Source organism: Vulpes vulpes, chromosome X (assembly GCF_048418805.1).
Source record: "Vulpes vulpes isolate BD-2025 chromosome X, VulVul3, whole genome shotgun sequence".
NCBI lineage: Eukaryota > Metazoa > Chordata > Mammalia > Carnivora > Canidae > Vulpes > Vulpes vulpes.
The window spans coordinates 119,609,753-119,631,427 of NC_132796.1; the positions used below are offsets into that span (position 1 = coordinate 119,609,753).

The 21,675-nt window shown below is 43.3% G+C and overlaps 2 protein-coding genes across 2 annotated transcripts in view; both read left to right on the forward strand.

The window, feature by feature from the left end:
- LOC140596090 (synaptonemal complex protein 3-like) overlaps positions 1-21,675 on the forward strand; it is a 126,488-nt gene that overhangs the window by 98,845 nt on the left and 5,968 nt on the right. The gene's annotated exons all lie outside the window — the stretch shown is intronic.
- LOC140596140 (PWWP domain-containing DNA repair factor 3B-like) lies at positions 8,347-10,465 on the forward strand. The gene has a single exon (XM_072743534.1). The coding sequence runs from the start codon at positions 8,347-8,349 to the stop codon at positions 10,354-10,356; it is 2,010 nt and encodes a 669-aa protein (XP_072599635.1). The 3' UTR covers positions 10,357-10,465.

Sequence of the window (21,675 nt, forward strand, 5' to 3'; positions counted from 1 at the left end):
TGAGAGTCACGGAGAGAAAGAGGGAGGCGGAGACACAGGCAGAGGGTGAAGCAGGCTCCATACTGGGATCTTGACATGGGATTCGATCCCAGGACCCCAGGATCACGCCCTGGGCCAAAGGCAGGCACCAAACCGCTGAGCCACCCAGGGTTCCCCCTGAAAATCATATGTCTAGAGAGAGTCTAGCAACCAGAGTATAGAAAGAACCCTTATAACTCCAACCAAATTTAAAAACAAATAAGGATGGGAAAGAGATCTGAGTACATATTTCCCGAGGGAAGATAAACAAATGGCCAAAAGTCACATGGTAATATACTCAAGATTATTAGTCACTAGGAATTGCAAACGAAAGCCTAACAATAGCTGTTAACGCCCCTAGAATGTCTAACATTAAGGGGAAAGAGTTGGTCTTTCAGAAGGTATCTCTGATTTGAAAAGATTGGCCATGGGTGCTTCCCACTATTTTCCCACCCCTAAAACTACATAGGCTACATACATGGAGGCTCTTGGTATGCCTCTTCCTCTCCTCTTCACCAAGAACCTTTCGAAAGCCTTCATTCAGGTGGCACACAGTCTATGAAAACTCCAGCTTGCCCTGCTCTCCTGGATTGCACGTAGAACGAGAGGGCTTTGTCTGGCTCTGGAATCTGGGGTCCAAGGCTGTGCTGGATCTGTCTGGAACCGTCACCTTGTGAGGGCTGATTTGGGGCATCACTTGCCAAATCAGCACTCGGTGACATCGAGTCAGTGGTTTGAATTCGGCCATAATGGAACTACTTACAACATGGAAATAGGAATACCCTGGAGCTCGGAACTGCAATCTTCCCTCCCGAAAGCCTGTTGCCAGCACATCACACTGCCCAGGACTGGCCAAAGAAGAATTGCCTGGAGCTCCTTAACAGGAAACAAGAGCTACGTCCCAGGGCACCTCTGTCCCCTAATGTAGATGACTATGAGAGAGGAAGTGTGCGCTGTGTGCCCTTCTGAGAGGAGCCCAACCTCTGGGAATAGCCTTCATTGGCAGTGTGGTTGCAGCAGTACAAGCTGAGTGCACATCCTAAATGTGAGAGGCTCATCTCTATCTCCCTATCCATCCATATCCAAACAGGATATCAGGGAAATTTTGGGGGACTCGCCTCTCTTCTCAGGAACCACTGGTGTCCTGAAAACAAGGTCAGTACACAGTTGTCCAAGGGTACACTGAGGGTCATTTGGTCTTGTTGCAACCCGAGTTTCTAGTTAAGGCAAATGGACCTCTTACATCCAGGGCCTTTGTCCTGACACGTCTTCTCCTCTTGGGTCATTTTTAATTGACTGAGAGTCCTTGAATCCCAACCACACAAACACACACAGCCTCATGTGTCTTGGCACATTGAAAGGAGGTCCTTAACGGAACCTGGATCCTAAGCGTGTGTGTGTGTTAAGGGAAGACACAAGCTGTTATCTTTCTACTTTATTTCTTCCATAACCCATTTTACAAAAACTCCCCTGCCCTCAATGCCTTTCCTGAGACCATCAGATATTGTCTTCAATGTTTCATTCATTCATTCACTCACAAACTCATTCATTCATTCACTGGATTGGTCAGGGTGTAATTGACTGAGACCATGATCAACGCTCAGCATCTGAGGAGGTATTAGTACTTCCTGGCTTCCAGAGCAAGCGAACATCAGGAAGACCGTTTCTGATGACATTCTGGTTTCCATGACAACTGGGGTAAGCCATTCTTTCCTGGAGACAGAAGAAACATTTAACAAGGATATTTACAGACTGGAGAGATGGAGTACCTGTAGAAACATCGGACTAGTCAGTGTCTGCTATCAATGTGTGAGTCGTGTGTGTGTTTGTGTGTTGCCAGAGTGTGGTTTTCAGTTGGACTTTAAGAGCTCTAATCCCTCCTGTTTTATCAGAGGGGATGGCAGCTTCTCTTGGGGCTGGGGAGCTTAGGTGACTGAATAACTCTGTCACACCAGGGCCCCTTTCTGCTGTCCTAAGGTGACACCATTGCCCGAGGGCATTGTTACCTGGTTCTTGAAAGCAGAGATCCCCAAATATTCCTCATCATGTACCTCTGCTTGATGAATGTCCCATGAACCCTAAAAGATGTAAGTTGACTCACTTGCACTGACTTAAAATCCAGTTATTATGTGTGTGAAATGAGAGAGCAAAAGAAGTCAGCAAATGAGGCAAATGGGTAGGATTGGAAGATCTAATGTGACTCTGTGTAGCCTTGGGGATGATATTGTGTTCACTCTGAGTAGCCGACACACACATGATCTATGAAACATCTCTAACAAACAAAGTCGGAGCCCATGCTCTGAGGTCTCCTCTTCAGACGTCATGGCTTCTCAGAACCACCGTATCCTCCATTGGGTTCTCTGGAACTACAAGTGCCCACTCTTCCTGTCATGACACTCTTGTGTCATTGCTCAATTGTTCTTTTTTTTTTTTTTTTGATCTCCAAATAACTCAAGCTCTCTTTCACAGAAATAGGAAGAGTGTTGCCTAAAAGTCATGCTGGGGTCCCTCTTTGCTTTTAAAGCTGTTCTTTTCCCACTGGGTTCTAGAAGTTTAAGCATGATGAGCCTAGAAGTGTGAGTGTGTGTGTGTGTGTGTGTGTGTGTGTGTGTGTGTGAATGTTAGAGAGAGAGGAAGAGAGAGGGAGAGCAGGGAGAGGGAGGGAATATATTATCCTTGTAGGCTGGCATATCAATACACCATCTGATATTTTTCTTTATTTTGGAACATTGTTGCCTATTGTTCCTTCAAACATTCAGCAGCCTTTCTCTCTTCTTGGACTGCAGTACAATATATCTTCTGTGGTTAAATGTATACATTTTAATAATGAACATTTCCTTTGATCCAAACAAAATGTACCTCAAAGACATTTCCAATGTATTTGCATTGCTTTCTATGCAATGGTTGGTACTGTTTTGCTTGCCTGCTTTTTGTTCACTTACATCCAGGATTTCATTTCATATCACCTTAGAATCTTTGCAAAGTAAGGTGTCGGTGCCTATGTACACATAAATGTGTCCTCCTTGTAATGTTTTAAAACATTTGAGAAATGATGTCTACCCTCACCACCCACTTCTGTCCTTTTCCTTCCTCTCTTGCCAATGCAACAGTGCCATGACATTTCTGTTTATCATTCTGGACTCTTCTCTTGCATTCACATGTCTTTTGTATCCAAAGATGAAGTAGACACCGTTGCTCTCATGTGAATGTGTGCCTTAGGGAAAGCGTAATATTTGCGCTTCATTGGTCTCTAGATATGTTTTTCTTGGGGGGGGGGTGAATGAATTTTTGTCCTCTGTCCGCACATGAAGGTCTGCATCAGTCCTTGTGTTGGATGCATAACATGCCCTTGTTGGCTTAGATTATCGGTTTGTGAGTCTATTCCCATGGGTAGCAAGCACCTGGCAGACAACCAATGCCGTTATGACAAGCTACGATGCAGTGAGTTGTCTTGTGAATTACGGCACCTTTTTCTCCTTGTGCATGACACAGGGAAATTAATAGGTTCTGAAATACACACTTTGTCCACTCGCCTGGATATCAGTAATTATGGAAGTCTCGCCTGCAGGAAAGACCAGGATGCCCTTGACTTTTTCAGTCCTAAGGCTGTGCTTGATTTCATCACTCTTAGAGAGGGAAGTGGAGGTCTCCCTGTGGCAGGTAACAGTGACTGGAGGGGTAACAGAGAACCTCTGGAAGAAAATTGGCCTGCTTGATGGGAGAAACCACCTGAGTTTGCTAAAGGAATGGGACAGAAGTCACTCTAGTCTTAAAATAAGGCCCTGAGGGGAACCTTAATGTTTGTGTAGTCCTTTGCACAAGCACTCACGCTTCTCCTCCTCTGGGCAGCTCTAGAGCTCTTGATGGTGTGTGCCTGCAAGCATAGTTGCTATGGTTCCTTCTTTCTTAAGGGAAAATGGGGGCAGAGTTTGGCAATTTGAACGTGTAGGTGCTTTTAGTGTTGTAGCTGATCATTTGTAGGTGAGAAGCAAGCCTAGGTTTTTCAGTTCTTTGATAGAACTGAGGGCGATTCACGAGTTTTCAGTCTGCGCTACTTGCCATTGAAATGTTTATACAAAAATGGTCCACATTTCCGAATAGGTGTGACCTCAATGAGTTTATGAAACTAGTGAGCAACATAAGGGAAAGGTCTGAAGATTCAATTCCCACTCAGTTGCTCTACAAATGGAATGTGGTTAAAAACTTTGACATGTGGAAAGTTCATGCTGGATTCATGGGGCAGTGGAAAGGCGTAACAGTAGGCAAGAACGTGTTTTCTCTCTAAGTGAAATTGCATGAAATGTGCCTTTATAGCCAAAAGGGGGAACTGCTAACGCGTCCATTCATGGAAATACATATTTCGGGGACAGTTCAAGGTAACAAAGCCTACAGCTTAAGAGAAGCTCCAAGGTGTGCATGGGTGGCTACTCGGTTGAGGACACTACTCTTGATTTCAGCTCAGGTTATGATATCAGGGTCATGAGATCGATCCCCGTGTGCGGCTCTGCACTGGGCATGGAGCCTATGTAAGATTCCATCACCCTCTACCTATGGCCCCGCCCACCTCCTCCATCTCAGAATGAACAACACACACACAAAAAAAGTCCAATAAATAAGCAATGATTTTAGGGAAGGGATGAGAGGGTGTTGGGGTAAAGATGAGAGACGTTCTGCCTCTGGGGAGTGGAGGGGTGCGGGAGTCCTATCAACGACAGTGCCCTTGTTTTGACAGAACACGTTCAGAGGGTTGTTTTCGTTTTTGTTTGGAAGTGATCACAGCCCTCAACGGGGAAAGGAGTTAAGGAACAAAGCGTCCAAGTTCATTCTTCCAAAAGTCACGGCCATTGATTCAGAAATAAATATTCGTTGCCACCACGTTCTCTCATTCCTTGGCCAAGGAGCAAATGGACTAGAGTTAACAGCAGGACTTCAAAATTGAAGCTGGTTCATCTGAGGGTTCTATTTCTTGATGGTCTGGAATTGACCCTGAAGTTACAAATTGTGGAGTTGTTACTTCTACGATTCCCCTTCTGTTTTATTCTATTCATTTTTACTGGGCAGGCATGTTTGGTATGACTGTAAACTAGAATTGTGGATACATGTTCAGATCCAAGCCCTCCAGGATTGGGGGTCACTTTAATAGTTACTTCAGTGTCATCCAAGGTTCTATTTTTTTTTCAAGGTTCTATTTTTAATACTTGTTCCTGGTGTGCAGAAGAGGATCAACATTTACATATAATTCCCTCTCTCTGTCCCTCTTTCTGTCCAACTGCCACGTGTCTGTCTACACACCCACCTGGATGCACCCTTAGAGGGATAGAAGAAAGCTGTGCTCCTGTTAGGATGAAAAAATAAGGAAATCATCTGCAACATTATGTGCCAACCCTTAAATGGAAGATGTTTGGACAGTGGGCCAAAGCATCTGTTGAGTAGGCCATTGACGATTTTATATTTCCCTTAAAAACGCTTTCCTTCTGACTGCGTCTCTCAAAGATGCATTGTTTTGGTAACCGGACAAAATGATTGGAATTGATATTTTGGTTGTCCGCTGCAAGTTACTCCATTAAAGTGCTTCGTAGTTGAACAGATGTACACAAACGTGGATGGGAGAGAATAGTCAAATAGGTGCTATGGTTTTTAAAGCCCTTTCTAATATCTTATAGAAAATAGGTTTAAACAGAATTTAAAAGTGCGAGACTCATATATTTGCATTTCCCATTCCTTCTGGGTGATTAGTTTACTGATCCTTAACGGTTTTCCTACTTTATAATCTTAAACAGCATTTTAGAATCTCTGTGTGTATTTCCAAGATAAGGAACTGAGGGAAGCTTGAAAGAAGCCCTGCCCTGGAAGCAACAACATTTGCATGCATGTGTAGAGCAGAAAGCATGGATTCCATGCATCAATATCAGATATCTTGCATCTCTAACCTCATCACTCTGAATCTGTGTATGTACCTGTGAGTGTGTGTGTTTCTTGGGGGTCTGTTTGGAGCTCAGGTGACTCAGGCACTCCTGTTCTGTGTGAGAGACTGGCAGGTCAAGCTGCAGGGAGACTGCAGTTGGTTGAGTTACCTGTTTTTCCTTCTCTTCTCTGTTCCGTGTCCTCACCCGACACCCGTGATCTAAGAGCCAGTACACTGAGTTCTGTAAAGCAGAGGACACAATACCTGCATGATCATACATTCTGGCAAGAATAGGTTTGTGCAGGCTGGGCCCAAAGTCTGTGTCATTAGTCATCATATGTTTCATATTGTAGCTAGGAGTATGTGTGAACAATGTCCTGCTTACACGTGTTTTTTTAGGGAAATGATCTGTTGTAAATCAAAACGTACCATTTGAAACCGATACTGGATGAACTAAAATCTGTAAGCGAACTGTGATACATAATTGAACAGTATATGTGGAAAAGTAGAACCCATTAACAGGTATTTCTTGACGGGTGGGAAGGGGGATTGAGAGAACAACTGCATTGTATGCATGACACACATCTAAAAGATTGAAATATATTTAAATGAAGTTTTGAAATGTCAGGGAAACCGTATTGCAAAAAGTGATTCACAAAACTGATGCAAAAAATCAGATTCCCACGAAACAGTGATCCCATACTGCTCTTGAGTGAAGAAATACAGTCCTAGGCAATAGGTGCACGCATGTGTATATAGCGCATTGCGAACGTGCACTGAACCCTCATTCCGTATGTAGACAGTAAGCATCTATAATGTATTGCCCCCCGTGTATACCCCTCGGCATGGTTTTTCTCTTCACAATTTTACTTCAGAAACACCAACACACACTTACATAATAGACACCGTTTTTGTTGCACACACACACACACACACACACACACACACACACTTAAACGCTGCTACTATTAATTCCTTGCATTTAAGATGGATAAAAAGGCTATTATGAAAGCCGTAGTTGCCATGGTTCTGAAATAGGAGGACTCGCCTAAACTAAACAGGTTAATGTGGCAATATTTTTGAAATGCAAAAGAAGGAAGCAGAGAAACAGGTCTACATTCCAAATGAGATGTACCTATCATTTCTGTTTCAGAATAGCCTGTATTCCAGAGTTGGGGAAGGGAAAATGATGACTCCATCCCCATTTTGTTGGCTTAATTTCCCATCTGGCTTTCCGATTGTCTAGATTAACATTAGAGGTACGTACATCCTGGGTATCTACATTTGAGGCCATTTGATCCCTGGAAGGACTGTGCACCTCAGAGGCACAGAGTAGAGGAAAGGGTCTGCCGGACAAGCAGTTGGAACTTGGGAACCAACAGGTGCCGCAAATAGACTCACGCCTCCCTCGATCTACATGGTGTTTTGTAAGATGTTCCTATTTTACTAAACATTTCACTTGCAGTCATTTCATGTTGACATTTGGAGTGTGGCTTATTCCGCTCCTTGCTCTACAGCCATCTCTTTCCGAAATTTAGCACTGGGGGTGGGGAGGGGGGTGAGCAATAGCCTTTTGAGCCACCGTAGTGCAATGCAAAAGGGCAGGTCACAGCCAATGGCCCATGCCTGTAGCAATCCTTATGAAGGATGGCACCAGTAACCACCAGGATGATCTTTGTGAACCTCTGGGTTCTAAGCTCATGCTCTTGAACCCAAGATTGGGCTGGCTGGCGTTCAGTATCTGTAGGCTGGAGATTGTCCCTGGCTTCCTTGGGTGCACAGGGTGGCATCAGTGCCCCCCCAGAAAATAAGGACTGAGTGAAATATCCCCCCAGGATGAGCCCCAGGGAGCACAAAAGGCACAAGACGGCCAATAACACAAATGAGATCTGGAAAATGACACCCGCCTCCCCACACAGATGCTCTTTAATATGGAGTGGCAACAAGCAGGGCAAGAAGTTGGGTATGGAAGGTTAAAAAACTCCTCAGGTATCTTCTGTATGTTCCCCCGATACACCCCTGTCTGACACACACACTCCTCAGGTATCTTCTCTATGTTCCCCGATACCCCCCTGTCTGACACGCACACTCTTTATAGTTCTTTGCTTTATCTCCTTTCAATTCTCATTGACCGATATCCTTCTACGTTCACAAAAGGAATTTTTTCTCCTAATGCTTTTCTTCTCTTCCTTTTCCATATTCCAGTGTTCTCCTATACAGTCCATTCCGATGACAAGTCCCCGTGACCCTGGGAGACGCAGGTGAAGAAGGACAGTCCACACAAGCCGTAAACCCTTTGTGGCCCGAGGCCAAAGGGCGTGCTGAAGGACATTATTTTAGGGAAGATGTGCCTTGCCTGTGTGTCTGACGGCCAGACCGCTCAACCTCTATTAGTCACCTCTTGAGAGGACACCCAAATCACAATGGATGCTGACTATGTCCTATGCAATTGGAAAGGCCACTTGTGGCCAGCAAGGGTTTTGTCCAGATCCGGGGTCTCACCAAGAAATAAGAGGAAAGGAGCACTTTCTCTAGAAGTTGAAATATTCTCGGTAGATGAAAAAATTAAAGTGAAAAGCACAGATGTAAAGATCCTAAACGAGTCTCAGATTGAATCCATTACCTCCTTGCTAACAGCCTATTCGAAGGCCAGTGTCCCAGCGGGACAGGAAGTGCCTTACACTCTTACAGTGGCATTGGAGATTCTGAAGGAGAGAGCAGATGTGCGCCCAGGAGGAGCATCAGATGATCCAGAGACCACTACACCATTCCGAAGGGGACCAAGAAAGCTATCTCTTAAAAACTACCGGAAGGCCAAAGGGATCTTACTGAGGCGTCTCAGGAAACGCAGAAACCTCAAATCGCGGCTGCTGCGTTCTCAGAGACTGGACGCCCCAGAAGGCGGCCAATCACAGGCACACACAACCGTCACTCCCGTTCCAAGGAAAAGGCGAGCAAAGTCCTCACCAAGCTCCAGCAGGCACCCGAACTTACCGTCGCTTTCAGAAGATGGTGGTGAGAAAGAGGGCAAGGAAAAGAGGGACACCTCAAGAGTTAGGTCCTCGCATGGCATAGCCAAGGAGGAGGGTACCGGTGCTGAAGATGGAGGCATCCTTCCATCTCTGCCACCAGGTCTCAACCTCACTGTGCCTGAGAAGGTTCTGGAAGAAGAGGCACCTGACACCCACGCACAGACCCCGGCTGCCTCCTCTGAGCGCTCTGCCTCCCCTGGGAATGTTGAGGACCAAGGAGAGGGTCCCTGGGATCCAGGCTTGGAAGCTGTGGCAGCCTCCTCCAGTGCCCCTAACCTGAGGCCGCGTTGTTCACTCCGTCTGGCAAACAGGAGAAGGAAGCTACAGGTACAAGAGCTTGAGAAAGGGCTGCAGGAATCTCGACCTTCGGCCAGCTCAAAGGCTGTGAGCCCCACCACTGCTATTAAGAAGGATGTCAGCCAGGAAATGGGACAACTGACCAGCATGCTTTCTCCACAGGAGCCTTGTCCCATTGAAGGAGGAATGATGGTCTGGTTTAAATTTCAAAATCACCCCTTTTGGCCAGCGGTGGTAAAGAGCGTCAGCCAAGCAGAGCAGACTGCAAGGGTGCTTTTGATTGAGGCAAACATGCACGCTGAAATGAGTGGCATTCGAGTTCCTCTTCGAAGATTAAAGCCCCTGGAATGCAAAGAGAAAGAAACACTGATGAAGAGAGCCAGGAAAGTGTACGAGCAAAGTGTGAACTGGTGCTTCTCCCTGATTTCTCACTACAGAGAAGGGCTCACTTGTGGGTCTTTTGCAGGCTCCTTCCTGGACTATTTTGCTGCTGACGTCAGTTACCCAGTTAGGAAAGCCATCCAGGATGGGGACCTGGAGGCTGACTTCCCGAAGGTCAATTATGCCGACCTGGAGGATTCTGAGGAGGAGACCTCCGCGGGCGGGAAGAGGCCCCGCAAGAAGATTCTCCCTGACCGGATGAGGGCTGCTCGGGACCGAGCCAACCAGAGGCTCGTGGACTTCATCGTGAAAACGAAAGGGGCCGATCACCACCTTCTGGACATTGTCAAAGGCAGGAAACAGTCCAGGTGGCTGGCATCATTTCTGAATTCGAACAGGTACACGCTCTGCATTGAAACATACCTGGAGGATGAAGACCAGTTGGATGTTGTGGTGGGACATTTACAAGAAATCTACAAACAAATAGACAGGAAGAGGATGACTCTGGCAAGGGACGACAAAGTGAGTTTTGTTGTGGAAGTTCTTCTGCCAGAAGCAATCATTTGTTCAATTGCTGCACTTGATGGATTAGGTTACAAGGAGGCAGAAGAAATGTACCTACAGGGCCCACCCGTGCATTACCGGGAAAAACAGCTGTTTGATAACAATATCCTAAAGCAAATGCGAAAGAGATCGGCACCCGGGCTCAAGGCTAATAAGTAAGCCCTCCTGTGCCGACACTGCAGCAGGGAGACCTCTCATTGCCCTGTCTCCATGAAATGCGGGACCCTTCCATTCTCTATGCCATATTCATATGTTCTAGAAATTTGAGACCCCGGGAAATTGCTGGGTTCATTTTGGATCCATTTGTGGCACTTGTGCATAGCACGGCCACCATCGTTTCTGGTTCCCAAACGCTTCGCAAACTAATTTGATGAAAAAAAAGAAAATACTGCACACAGTGGTACTTCGGTCTACTTGCTTGGATGTGTCATTGTCTAGATGTTTTCATAAGGTTGCTTTGGTCAGCACTTCATATTTTAAATACGGGACGCACGATCTCTTATGACGTGAAAGAGCCCTGCTGTCAGACATGAAGCAACAATCGCTTTTGAAATGTAAGTTGGATTTTCGCAGAAACATCACATGGATTTCTCACTCTCTCTGTGACACCTCACACAGGTGTAAATGAGTGCATCCGTTCTTAGGATAATTCCTTGAATTTGATCTGCCATGCTTATCTGTGTGGAAGAAAAGCCCTGAGGGGTGAAGCCAACGGCACAGATGTTTGCGATATACTGTCACTACCTTCTCATGGTTCCTGGAAAAGCCGTCTGGAACCCAAAGTTAATGACTGGTCATCTGCGTGTAGTCCACATTGGAGTGAACGACATCTCAACGTGTGGTGAACATTTTTTCGGCCTGAGTGAGACTGTGACCTCTACACTTGCCTGAGATTCCACTTAGGGAAGCAGTTCTTGCTCAGTGGCTATGTGGTTTCCTAAAACAAACAGGCTCCAAGCTGTCTTCCTGACTGATGGGATGCTTTGCATGTAGTGGCTTATTCCCCTGTGGAAGACAACTAGAGTAATCGGACACACAGTTTAGCGATTTTAGACCTAGCTGGAATCCAGGTTCACTGCTGGGCGCCCATCTAAGTGGCACGCATTGTAGGAGAGCATGCACTTTGTTCCGGAACTGTGTCCCCTATGATGCAGTCATCTGTCTCCTACCAAGCCAGGGCTCTCTTTTGATTTATTCACTGGCTAGCCCTGACAGGTTCCGACAGTTATATATGCAGGCTGGTAAGTCGTTCCAGGCTGTGTGAGCAATAGAAGGACTGGTATCTGGGAACCTGGAAATGAGCTACAGAAAAGCTTCCATTTGCCTAAATGTGGCTATTGTCAGAGTACAATGAATCTTGTGTAACCAAAAGATAAACTCTGTAGTCCATGAATTGTTATCCTATCTTGAAACAAGAAACAATCTTTTTGAGGAAAAATACGTTAGAAAAGCTAGTTTGCTTTTAAATTGTGATATGAAAGTGAGCACTAAAGGTTCTACATGAACCTGAATGGATTTCTATTCTTAGAGGGAGTCAGCTGTCACTCATAGGCCTATGTTATGTGTTCACACGCCCATGTGATTTGTGTGAATGTGTGTGTAAAATTTGCAAGTTAGCTGTTTTGATTCCCAATAAAACTGTGGTACCTTTCACTTTGAACTTGTGCTTCATCATACTTTAGATTGTACAACTACACAGTTGGTGTGTTTAAATATATGTACACTCACTCACACACACGTGTGTGTGTGCACATACTATTTTGGAATTTCAGTGATTCGTCATCAGTTTTTAAAGTTCATTATGAATTTTCTTCCAATCCTAAATCAATATTCACTTTCATGCTCGTTTTGCATAATTTTATAAGAGGGCCTTCCAAATTGTGTAAGCTTCAGGCCCAAAAGAACTTCTTTGGATGCTGCCTGAGAGATGCCAATGACTCCTGAGGCATTCTGCCTGGGCTAATCCACATGACATCCTCATGGTCCTGAAAAGTACTTGGAAACACACCATCTCATGCTGTCTGTGGGCCTTTTACACTGAAATGACACACTCTAGTTCTTCTATGAACATCGTGTCTCCTGAGCCAAATATACCACTCAACTTCAGCCTTCTTATATGGCCATATCTGGCTCTACATTCTAATATTTTCTTCACTACCTCATCCATCCATCATCCATCCATCATCCATCCAAGCACCCATCCATCCATCCATCCATCCACCCATCATCCATTCCTGGCACTGTGAGTCAGTAGAACAAGTAAGACGTAGTTTAAGACCCTTTCATTTCTAAGATGAGTGTGAGGCACTACTTTGCCTCCTTAGTGACAAATCTTTATCGGCATCATGGATTGATGGCCTATATGTGAAACCAGATCCCCAGATTTCCCCCATGCCTTTTTTTGCGGTGTGTCCTTTGGTTTGGGGTGAAGGGGGAGGACCCCCTCCCTCCTGGGGTATCATGTTGGCTTGAGGCATCCACTGAAGAGGGCAGACATACCTAGGACATGCATCTCATCTCCTCCACAAGGATCCCATGTGAACCAGGATCACATTTGGGGTGTGCAGCCATATTTGGGGGACTGGCTGTGTAGACTCTGAGATACCTTCCATCCTGAGCAGTTGTTAAGGGGCTAAGATCACCCTAAACGATGGTGGCACAAACCTATGCAGGGCAAGGTAGGCACCGTTACCATACTGGACTGCAAGGCCCGGGGGGAGCCGGTATCATCTGACTGACCAGAATCTGTGGCAAGAGAGATACTATAGAGAGTAAATAGTAGTGTTCTGTGGTCTAGATATAGGGACAGCTGGATGGGGTATTACTTGATTTTTCTAAGGAGAAAATAATGAGAATTGGCAAGCAGAAAGTTCATGCTAGCAGCTCTGGTGGAAAACTCTGGTCCCCCATCAAGTGTCCAGTTCTAAGTCAGCCCACCGGCTCAGGGCCCTTTGAGGAAAGTGGAGGTCAGAAAATACCGGCCAAGCCTTTCCCAAAAACCTGTGCTTATTTACGAAGGTAAGTAAAGGAGACAGTGGTAAGGACCATATCTGGATTAAAAGAAAAAAAGAATATTGAATATGAGTTCTTTATTTATAAAGGGACTTATGAAGTCTAGACAATAATGGAGTTCTGCCTCATTTCACCTCACAGGAAATCCAAAGTTTCTGTGGATCACCCAAGGTTTTTTTTTTTTTTTTTTTCTCTCTAGACTCTCCGTATACAGCTGGCAATAATGTACTTGGTAGGTGGTAGGACCTTCGTGTTAGCACAAGTGTCATTATATGGAAAGACACACATGGAACCATATGAAGCTGATATGTCCTTAAAGTATAAGAAAATAAAAGCAATAATATACTAGGAAAAGAGAGAATAGTCAGGTTACTAAAATCAGAAATGTCCCCACATTACTATCCGCCTTGCAGAGATTTTAAAAAAAAAAAAGATTGCAAGGGAATTCCATGAACAATTGTACACCAAAATTTAGGCAAGTTCGGTGAAAAGGTCAATTTCCTAGAAACACACAATGTAACAAAACGGACTCAAGAGAAAATAGAAATTCTCCATAGACCCATGAAAACAGTAAAGAGAGTAAATCCATCAACAAGAACCTAGAACAAAGAAAAGCTCAGGACTTGTTGGCTTTGCTGGTGAATTCTACCAAATACCTAAAGAATTATACCCTGGTGGTGGGAGTGCAAGCTGGTGCAGCCGCTCTGGAAATCAGTAAGGAGGTTCCTCAAGAAGCTAGAAACAGAGCCACCCTATGAGCCAGCAATTACACTAGTACGTATTTACCCCAAATGTACAAACGGAACGATCTGAAGGGGCACATGCACCCCAATGTCTATAGCAGCAGTGTCCACAATAGCCAAACTATGGAAAGAGCCAAGATGCCCATTGATAGATGAATGGATAAGGACCATGTGGTATATATACACACACACATTATACATACACACAGAGGGAGACAAAACATGAGAGACCCTTAACTCTAGGAAACAAACTCAGAGTCGCTGGAGGAGTGGTGGGGGGTGCCGTATTTGGGTGATGGAATGAAGCAGGGCACAATATGATGAACACCGGGTGCTATATGTAACTGCTGAATTATTGAACTCTACCTCTGAAACTGATGATGTACTACTATATGTTGGCTAATGAATGAAGAATTATAAATTATAATTAATAATTAATAATTATAAACCCTTCCCAAAGCCTTCCCAAAAAATAGAAGGGGGGGGGGAGAAGTTCCTATCTCATTCTATAAGGCCAACATTACCCTGATAGCAAATTAAGACTAAGACACCACGAGAACAGTGCAGACCAATACACCTTATGACTGTGCAAAATTTTGCAAAAATGCAAAAATTTTTAATGTTTACTAGGAAACCAAAACTAGCAGTTTTATTGATTAAAAGAATTTTAATTACACGGGTTATACATCATGGCAAAGTGGGATTTATCCCATGATTGTAAAGGTGGTTCAATGTATGAACATCAATATGATATGCCACATTAATAAAATGAAAGGAACAAACCACATGACTACCACAAAATGATGCAGAAAATGCATGTGACAAAATCCAGTACTCTTTCATGATCAAAAGCATTCAGAAAACTAGGATTAGAAGGGAACTTCCTCAACTTGAAAATGTGCATTTATGAAGAACCCACAGCTACTATCCTATTCCATGGTAAAAGAATGAAAGCATCCCCCTAAGACCACGGACAAGTCAAAATGTTCACTCCTGCCACTTCTATTCAACATTGTACTGAACATTCTAGGCGGAGAAATTGGTCAAGGTAAAGAAACAAAACGCACCAAATGTGGAAAACAAAGAAAACTCTTTGCAGATGACAGAATCTTAGGTATCAAAAAATCCTAAGAAATCCACTACAAAAGCTATTAGAGCCAATACTTGAATTCAGCACACAAAATCCGGTTGTGTGTCCATCAGTATACTAGCAGTGAACATCCTGAAAAGGAAACTAAGAGGGGTGCTGCATGGCTCAGTTGGTAAAGCAACTGACTCCTGATCTCAGGTCCTGAGGTCAAGCCCCACATTGGGTGTGCTGCCTAATTTGAAAAAAAAGGAAACTAAGAAAATAATTCCATTTACAAAAGCATCAAGATGAATAAAGTACTTAGAAATAAATTTAGCTGTGGAGATGCAAGGATCCTACACTGAAGTCTACAGAACATTGTTGAAAGAAGGCAAAGAAGGCCTAAATAAATGAAAAGACACATTGTGCTCATGGATCAGAATATGTCCTATTGTTCAAGTGGCAACACTCTCCCAATTTATCTACTGACTAGGCGTGATTCCTATCAAAATTCCAATGCCCTATTTGTAGAAGCAGAAAAAGCGATCCTCAAATTCATATAGAAGTGCAAAGGACTCCCAACACCAGAACAAACTTGAGAACAAAAAGCAAAGTTGGAAGACTCATATTTCCCGATATCAAACTTACTACAAATTGCAGGAATTAAGACAGTGTGGTATTGTCACAAGGCTAGACATATAGACCAGCAGACTAGAATTGAGGGCCCGCAAATGAACCCATACACACATGGCCCTTGATTTTCAACAAGGGTGCCAAGACCATCCAGTGGGAAAAGAACAGTCTTTTCAACAAGTGGTGCTGGGACAACTGGAGATCCACCTGCCAAAAGGAGGAAGCTAGGCCCTCCTGTCAGAACGCACACAAAAATCACCTCAAAATGGACCAAAGACTTAACTATAAACACTAAAACTATAAAACTCTTCAAAGAAAACACTGGGGTAAATCTTCATGACCTTGGGTTTGGCAATAGTTTCTTAGATATAGCACCAAACGCACAAGCAGTGAAAGAAAACAAAATACATACATTGCACTTCATTAAAATTTTAGCACAAAGGGACACTTGCACAAGAGTGAAAAGACAACGTGTAGCATGGGAGGAAATATTTTCAAATCATGTATGTGACAAGGGTCTAATATGTAGAATACAAAAAGGACTCTCAAGACCCGACAACAAAAGGACGACCACACTTTAAAATGGACAAAAGGCTTGAACACAGACATTTCTCCAAAGAGGAGAAGATCCACAAACAGCCAACAAGCACATGAACAGATGCTCAACACCATTAGTCCTTAAGGAAAACTGCAATGAGACATCACTTCACACCCTCTAAGAATGCTGTAACTTTTTTAAAAGGACAATAATGTCTTGAAATAAATTTTCTGCACTCTTCCCTTCTCCTTCTGGGACCCCTATAATACAAATGTGGTTCTGCTTGATGATGTCACTGAGTTCCTTCCACCCACTCTCAGTTTTCATTCTTCATTTTTCTTTCTGCTGTTCAGCTTGGTTGCTTTCCATCACCCTATCTTCCAGATTTCCAGTCCGTTCCGCTGCATCCCAGGTATTCAATTCTTCATCTCGGACAGGTTCTTTTATGTATTCCATCTATCTTTTTAGAAAAGATCTTATTAAATTATGAGAGAGAGAGAGACAGAGACAGAGACAGAGCGACAGACATAGGCAGAGGGAGAAGCAGGCTCCCTGCGGGGAGCCCGATGCAGGACTCCATCCCAGGACCCTGGGATCACGCCCTGAGCCTAAGGGAGATGCTCAACCACTGGGCCACCCAGGCGTCCCTCTTTCCTCCAACTTTATTGAATGTCTCACTGCAACAACATGGATGGATCTCGAGGGTATAATGCTAAGTGAGGTAAGTCAGATAAAGACAGATACCATATGATTTCACTTACATGTGGAATTTTATAACCAAAGCAGATTAATAAAGTGAGAAAAAAAAGAGAGAGAGAAAACAGACTCTTAAATACAGAGAGCAAACTGGTCGTTGCCAGCGGGCAGGCAGGGAAGGGAGACAGGTGAAACAGATAAAAGGGACTAAAAGTACACTCATCGATTGCAAAGAGTAATGTATAGAGTTACAGAATGATCACATGGTACACCTGAAACTAATATAACATTGTATGCTAACTTTTAAAAAATATGAAGGATTAACTTACATAAACCACATCTTCGTTATCCACTCATCTTGCGATGGACACCGAGGCTTCTTCCACAGTTTGTCTGTTGTGGACATTGCTGCTATAAACAGAGGGGTGCAGGTGTCCCGGCGTTTCATTGCATTGGTACCTTTGGGGTAAATCTCCGGCAGTGCAATTGCTGGGTAGTAGGGCAGATCTATTTTTAACTCTTTGAGGAACCTCCACACAGTTTTCCAGAGTAGCTGCACCAGTTCACATTCCCACCAACAGTGCAGGAGGGTTCCCCTTTCTCCACATCCTCTCGAACATTTGTGGTTTCCTGTTTTGTTAATGTTCCCCATTCTCACTGGTGTGAGGTGGTATCTCATTGTGGTTTTGATTTGAATTTCCCTGATGTCCAGTGATGCGGAGCATTTCCTCATGTGCATGTTGGCCATGTCCATGTCTTCCTCTGTGAGATTTCCTGGGCACCCGGGATGGAGTACCACGTCGGGCTCCATGCATGGAGCTAGCTGCTCCCTCTGCCAGTGTCTCTGCATCTCTCTCTCTCTCTCTCTCTCTGCCTCATAAACAAACAAACAAACAAACAAACAAAATGTTTAAAAGAAGACAGATGTGAAATGCTTAAGCCCTAAGTAATTAAGTACATGTGCATATTTGTGAAATATGTTCAATAAATGCTGAGGGCAGGTGTCGTTTAATAGTGAGCCAACACCAATTAAATGACATTTTGGTGTGCTTGTGGAAATGACACATTCACAAACCCATGTCTCAGCACTGATATTTATATACGTAGTTCTTTTCTCCCAGCGATTGTAGGCAGTTTAATGGATTTTAAAACACAATCTTATCTTTGCTTGCAATCATTTTTATAAGGCAGTAGAGTACGTTTTCTTCTGAAGCCATATTGGTATTGGAATTGGCTCAGTAAACTAATGAGTAAATAGAAGCGAATGCATGGATAAGACAGATTTTATATTCTTTAATTTTTTCCCTTTAGGCAAAGCAATGGAGCCTTCTTTCTGTACTTGTGGTTTGAGCCTTTTGGGGCTAATACAGATCCACTGAGGGCAAGCCTAAAATTAAATCATCCTTACTGCTAACAGCTAATTGACAGTGTTAAGTACAAAAAGTCTTCATTACTAACAAAGGGTTGATAGCTTAATACGTATATAATTGTGGAACTTCCGCTCCTCACACAGTTTTTTAGGGTCGGGGTTTTAACAGGAAAAGATTCTTGCACTTAGCAAGCAAGCTATGATAAACAAGACGTACCAATTTCAACTACAATCTTTAAACTACTGCAGTGTGGTTCAGTGCAGCTAATGTCATACCTAATAAAACGTAGATTCCCGTTCTTTTGTTCTTCAAAGTCGTCAGAACAACAGGGAATGAAGAGACTTCCGAACCATTGACAGCTCTTGCTGCTGCTGTTTCAAGGAAGGAAATATTGGGCATTCGCCCGTTATTCGGGTAACTGTCATATACATTTTGGCAAACCAAATTCCCCAATGCTCACATCCCTCCTTGGGTCTTAATATTAAAGGACTACTACTACTTACAGCTTCCCTCATAATTTTGTTTTGCACTTGCTGATTTCTTCCTTGACTTCACTTTGTTCATCAGTAAGAAAATGTTCATGGTCCTTGCCCAAAGCCTGTGATCTCTAAAACAAGAAGCCTAGTTCAGGTATAAAGCACCACTTTTCATCTCATGCTGCAAACATGTAAAATCAAATTTCAGGGGGCGCCTGGGTGGCTTAGTAGGTAGGTTAAGAGTCTGCCTTCAACTGAGGTCTCGATTTCAGGGTCCTGGGATCAAGCCCCGCATCAGGCTCTCTGCTTAGTGGGGAGTCTCGTTTTCCCTCCCCCTCTCCTTCTCCCCCTGCATGTGCCCTCTCTCAAATAAATACCTAAGATATTTTTTTAAATTCAGTTAGATTTCAAAGGTAACAACCCTTAATATTCAAGGGATGCTCATTAATATTTCCAAACAAAACACTGTACCTGATACATGGAGATCGGAATACCCACTTAAGAAATTTTTAAAAGGTTGTGTTTGAGTCAAATATTATTATTATAGAGGCACGACAGTAGTACACTTGGCTCCAAACAATGCGTTAATAGACAGTTAAGGTCAAGGTGGAGGTAAAACAGATAAAGACTGAACTGGAGGGTATTCTGCTGAGTGAAAGAAATCAATCGGAGAAGGACAAACATTATAAGGTCTCACTGATTTGGGGAATATAAATATTAGTGAAAGGGAATAGAGGGGAAAGGAGAAGAAATGGGTAGGAAATAGCAGAAAGCGAGACAGAACATGGAAGACTCCTAACTCTGGGAAACAAACTAGGGGTGGTGGAAGGGGAGGAGGGCGGGGGGTGGGGGTGACTGGGTGGTGGGCACTAAGGGGGGCACTTGACAGCATGAGCACTGGGTGTTATTCTGTATGTTGGCAAGTTGAACACCAATAAAAAATAAATATATTATTAAAAAAATAAACCCTCGATGAGCATAGAAAGATGAATGTATAAAGAAGATGTGGTTTATGTATACAATGGAATATTAGCCATTAGAAAGGACAAATACCCATCATTTGCGTCGACGTGGCTGGAACTGGAGGGTATTATGCTGAGTGAAATAAGTCAATCGGAGAAGGACAAACATTATATGGTCTCATTCATTTGGGGAATATAAAAAATAGTGAAAGGGAATAAAGGAAAAAGGAGAGAAAATGAGTGGGAAATATCAGAGAGGGAGACAGAGTATGAGAGACTACTAACTTAGGGAAACAAACTAGATCACTAAGATCAGAAAGTGGGGACATTACTATCAGCCTTGCAGAGATTTAAAAAAAAAAAAAGATTGCAAGGGAATTCCATGAACAGTTGTACACCAAAATTTAGGCAAGTTCGGTGAAAAGGTCAATTTCCCAGAAACACACAACGTAACAAAATGGACTCATGAGAAAATAGAAATTCTCCATAGACCCATGAAAAAAGTAAAGAGAGTGAATCCATTAAAAAGAACTTAGAACAAGAAAAGCTCAGGACCTGTTGGCTTCGCTGGTGAATACTACCAAATGCCTAAAGAATTTTACCCTGTTGGTGGGAATGCAAGCTGGTGCAGCCGTTCTGGAAATCAGTATGGAGGTTCCTCAAGAAGTTGGAAATAGAGCCAACCTATAGACAGCAATTGCACTAGTACCTATTTACCACAAACGTACATTCAGAATGATCTGAAGGGGCACATGCACCCCAATGTCTATAGCAGCAATGTCCACAATAGCCAAACTATGTAAAGATCCAAGATACCCATTGATAGATGAATGGATAAGGACCTATGTTCTCTCTCTCTCTCTCTCTCTCTCTCTCTCTCTCTCACACACACACACACAGACACACATTATACAAACACAGAGAGGGAGGGAAAGCATGAGAGACTCTTAACTCTAGGAAACCATCTCAGAGTCACTGAAGGAGAGGTGGGGGGTTGGGTAATTGGGTGATGGACATGAAGGAGGGCACGTGTTATGAGAAACACTGGGTGTTATATGTAACTGATGAATTAATGAACTCTTCTTGGGAAACTAATGCTATCCTACTATATGTTGGCTAATTGAATGTTTATTTCTTTAAAAAAAGAAGAATTATAAATCCTTCTCAAAGCCTTCCCAAAAAATAGAGGGGGGAGGGCAAATTCCTAAATCATTCTATGAGGCCAACATTACCCTGATAGCAAGTGAGACTAAGACACCACAAGAAAAGTGCAGACCAATACACATTATGAATATAAATGCAAAAACTTAAAAAGTATACTAGGAAACCAAACCCAGCAGTTTCCTGGATTAAAAGAATTTTAATTTAAAGGATTATACATCCTGGCAAAGTGGGATTAATCCCACGATTGTAAAGGTGGTTCAACGCATGAAAATCAATATGATATGCCACATTAATAAAATGAAAGGAACAAAAAGTGATTACCACAAAATGACGCAGAAAATGCATGTGACAAAATCCAGGACTCTCTCATGATGAAAAGCATTCAGAAAACTAGGATTAGAAGGGAACTTCCTCAACTTGAAAATGGGTATTTATGAAGAACGCACAGCTACTATCCTCTTCCATGGTAAAAGAATGAATGCATCCCCCTAAGACTACGGACAAGTCAAAATGTTTACTCCTGCTACTTCTATTCAACATTGTACTGAAGTATCTAGGCAGAACAACTGGTCAAGATGAAGAAATAAAAAGGCACCAAATGTGGAAAAGAAAGAAAATTATTTGCAGATGATACAATGTTATATAATTAAAAATCCTTTAATTAATAATAAATTTATTTTTTATTGGTGTTCAATTTGCCAACATACAGAATAACACACAGTGCTCATCCCGTCAAGTGCCCCCCTCAGTGCTCCTCACCCATTCACCCCCACCCCCCGCCCTCCTCCCCTTCCACGACCCCTAGTTCGTTTCCC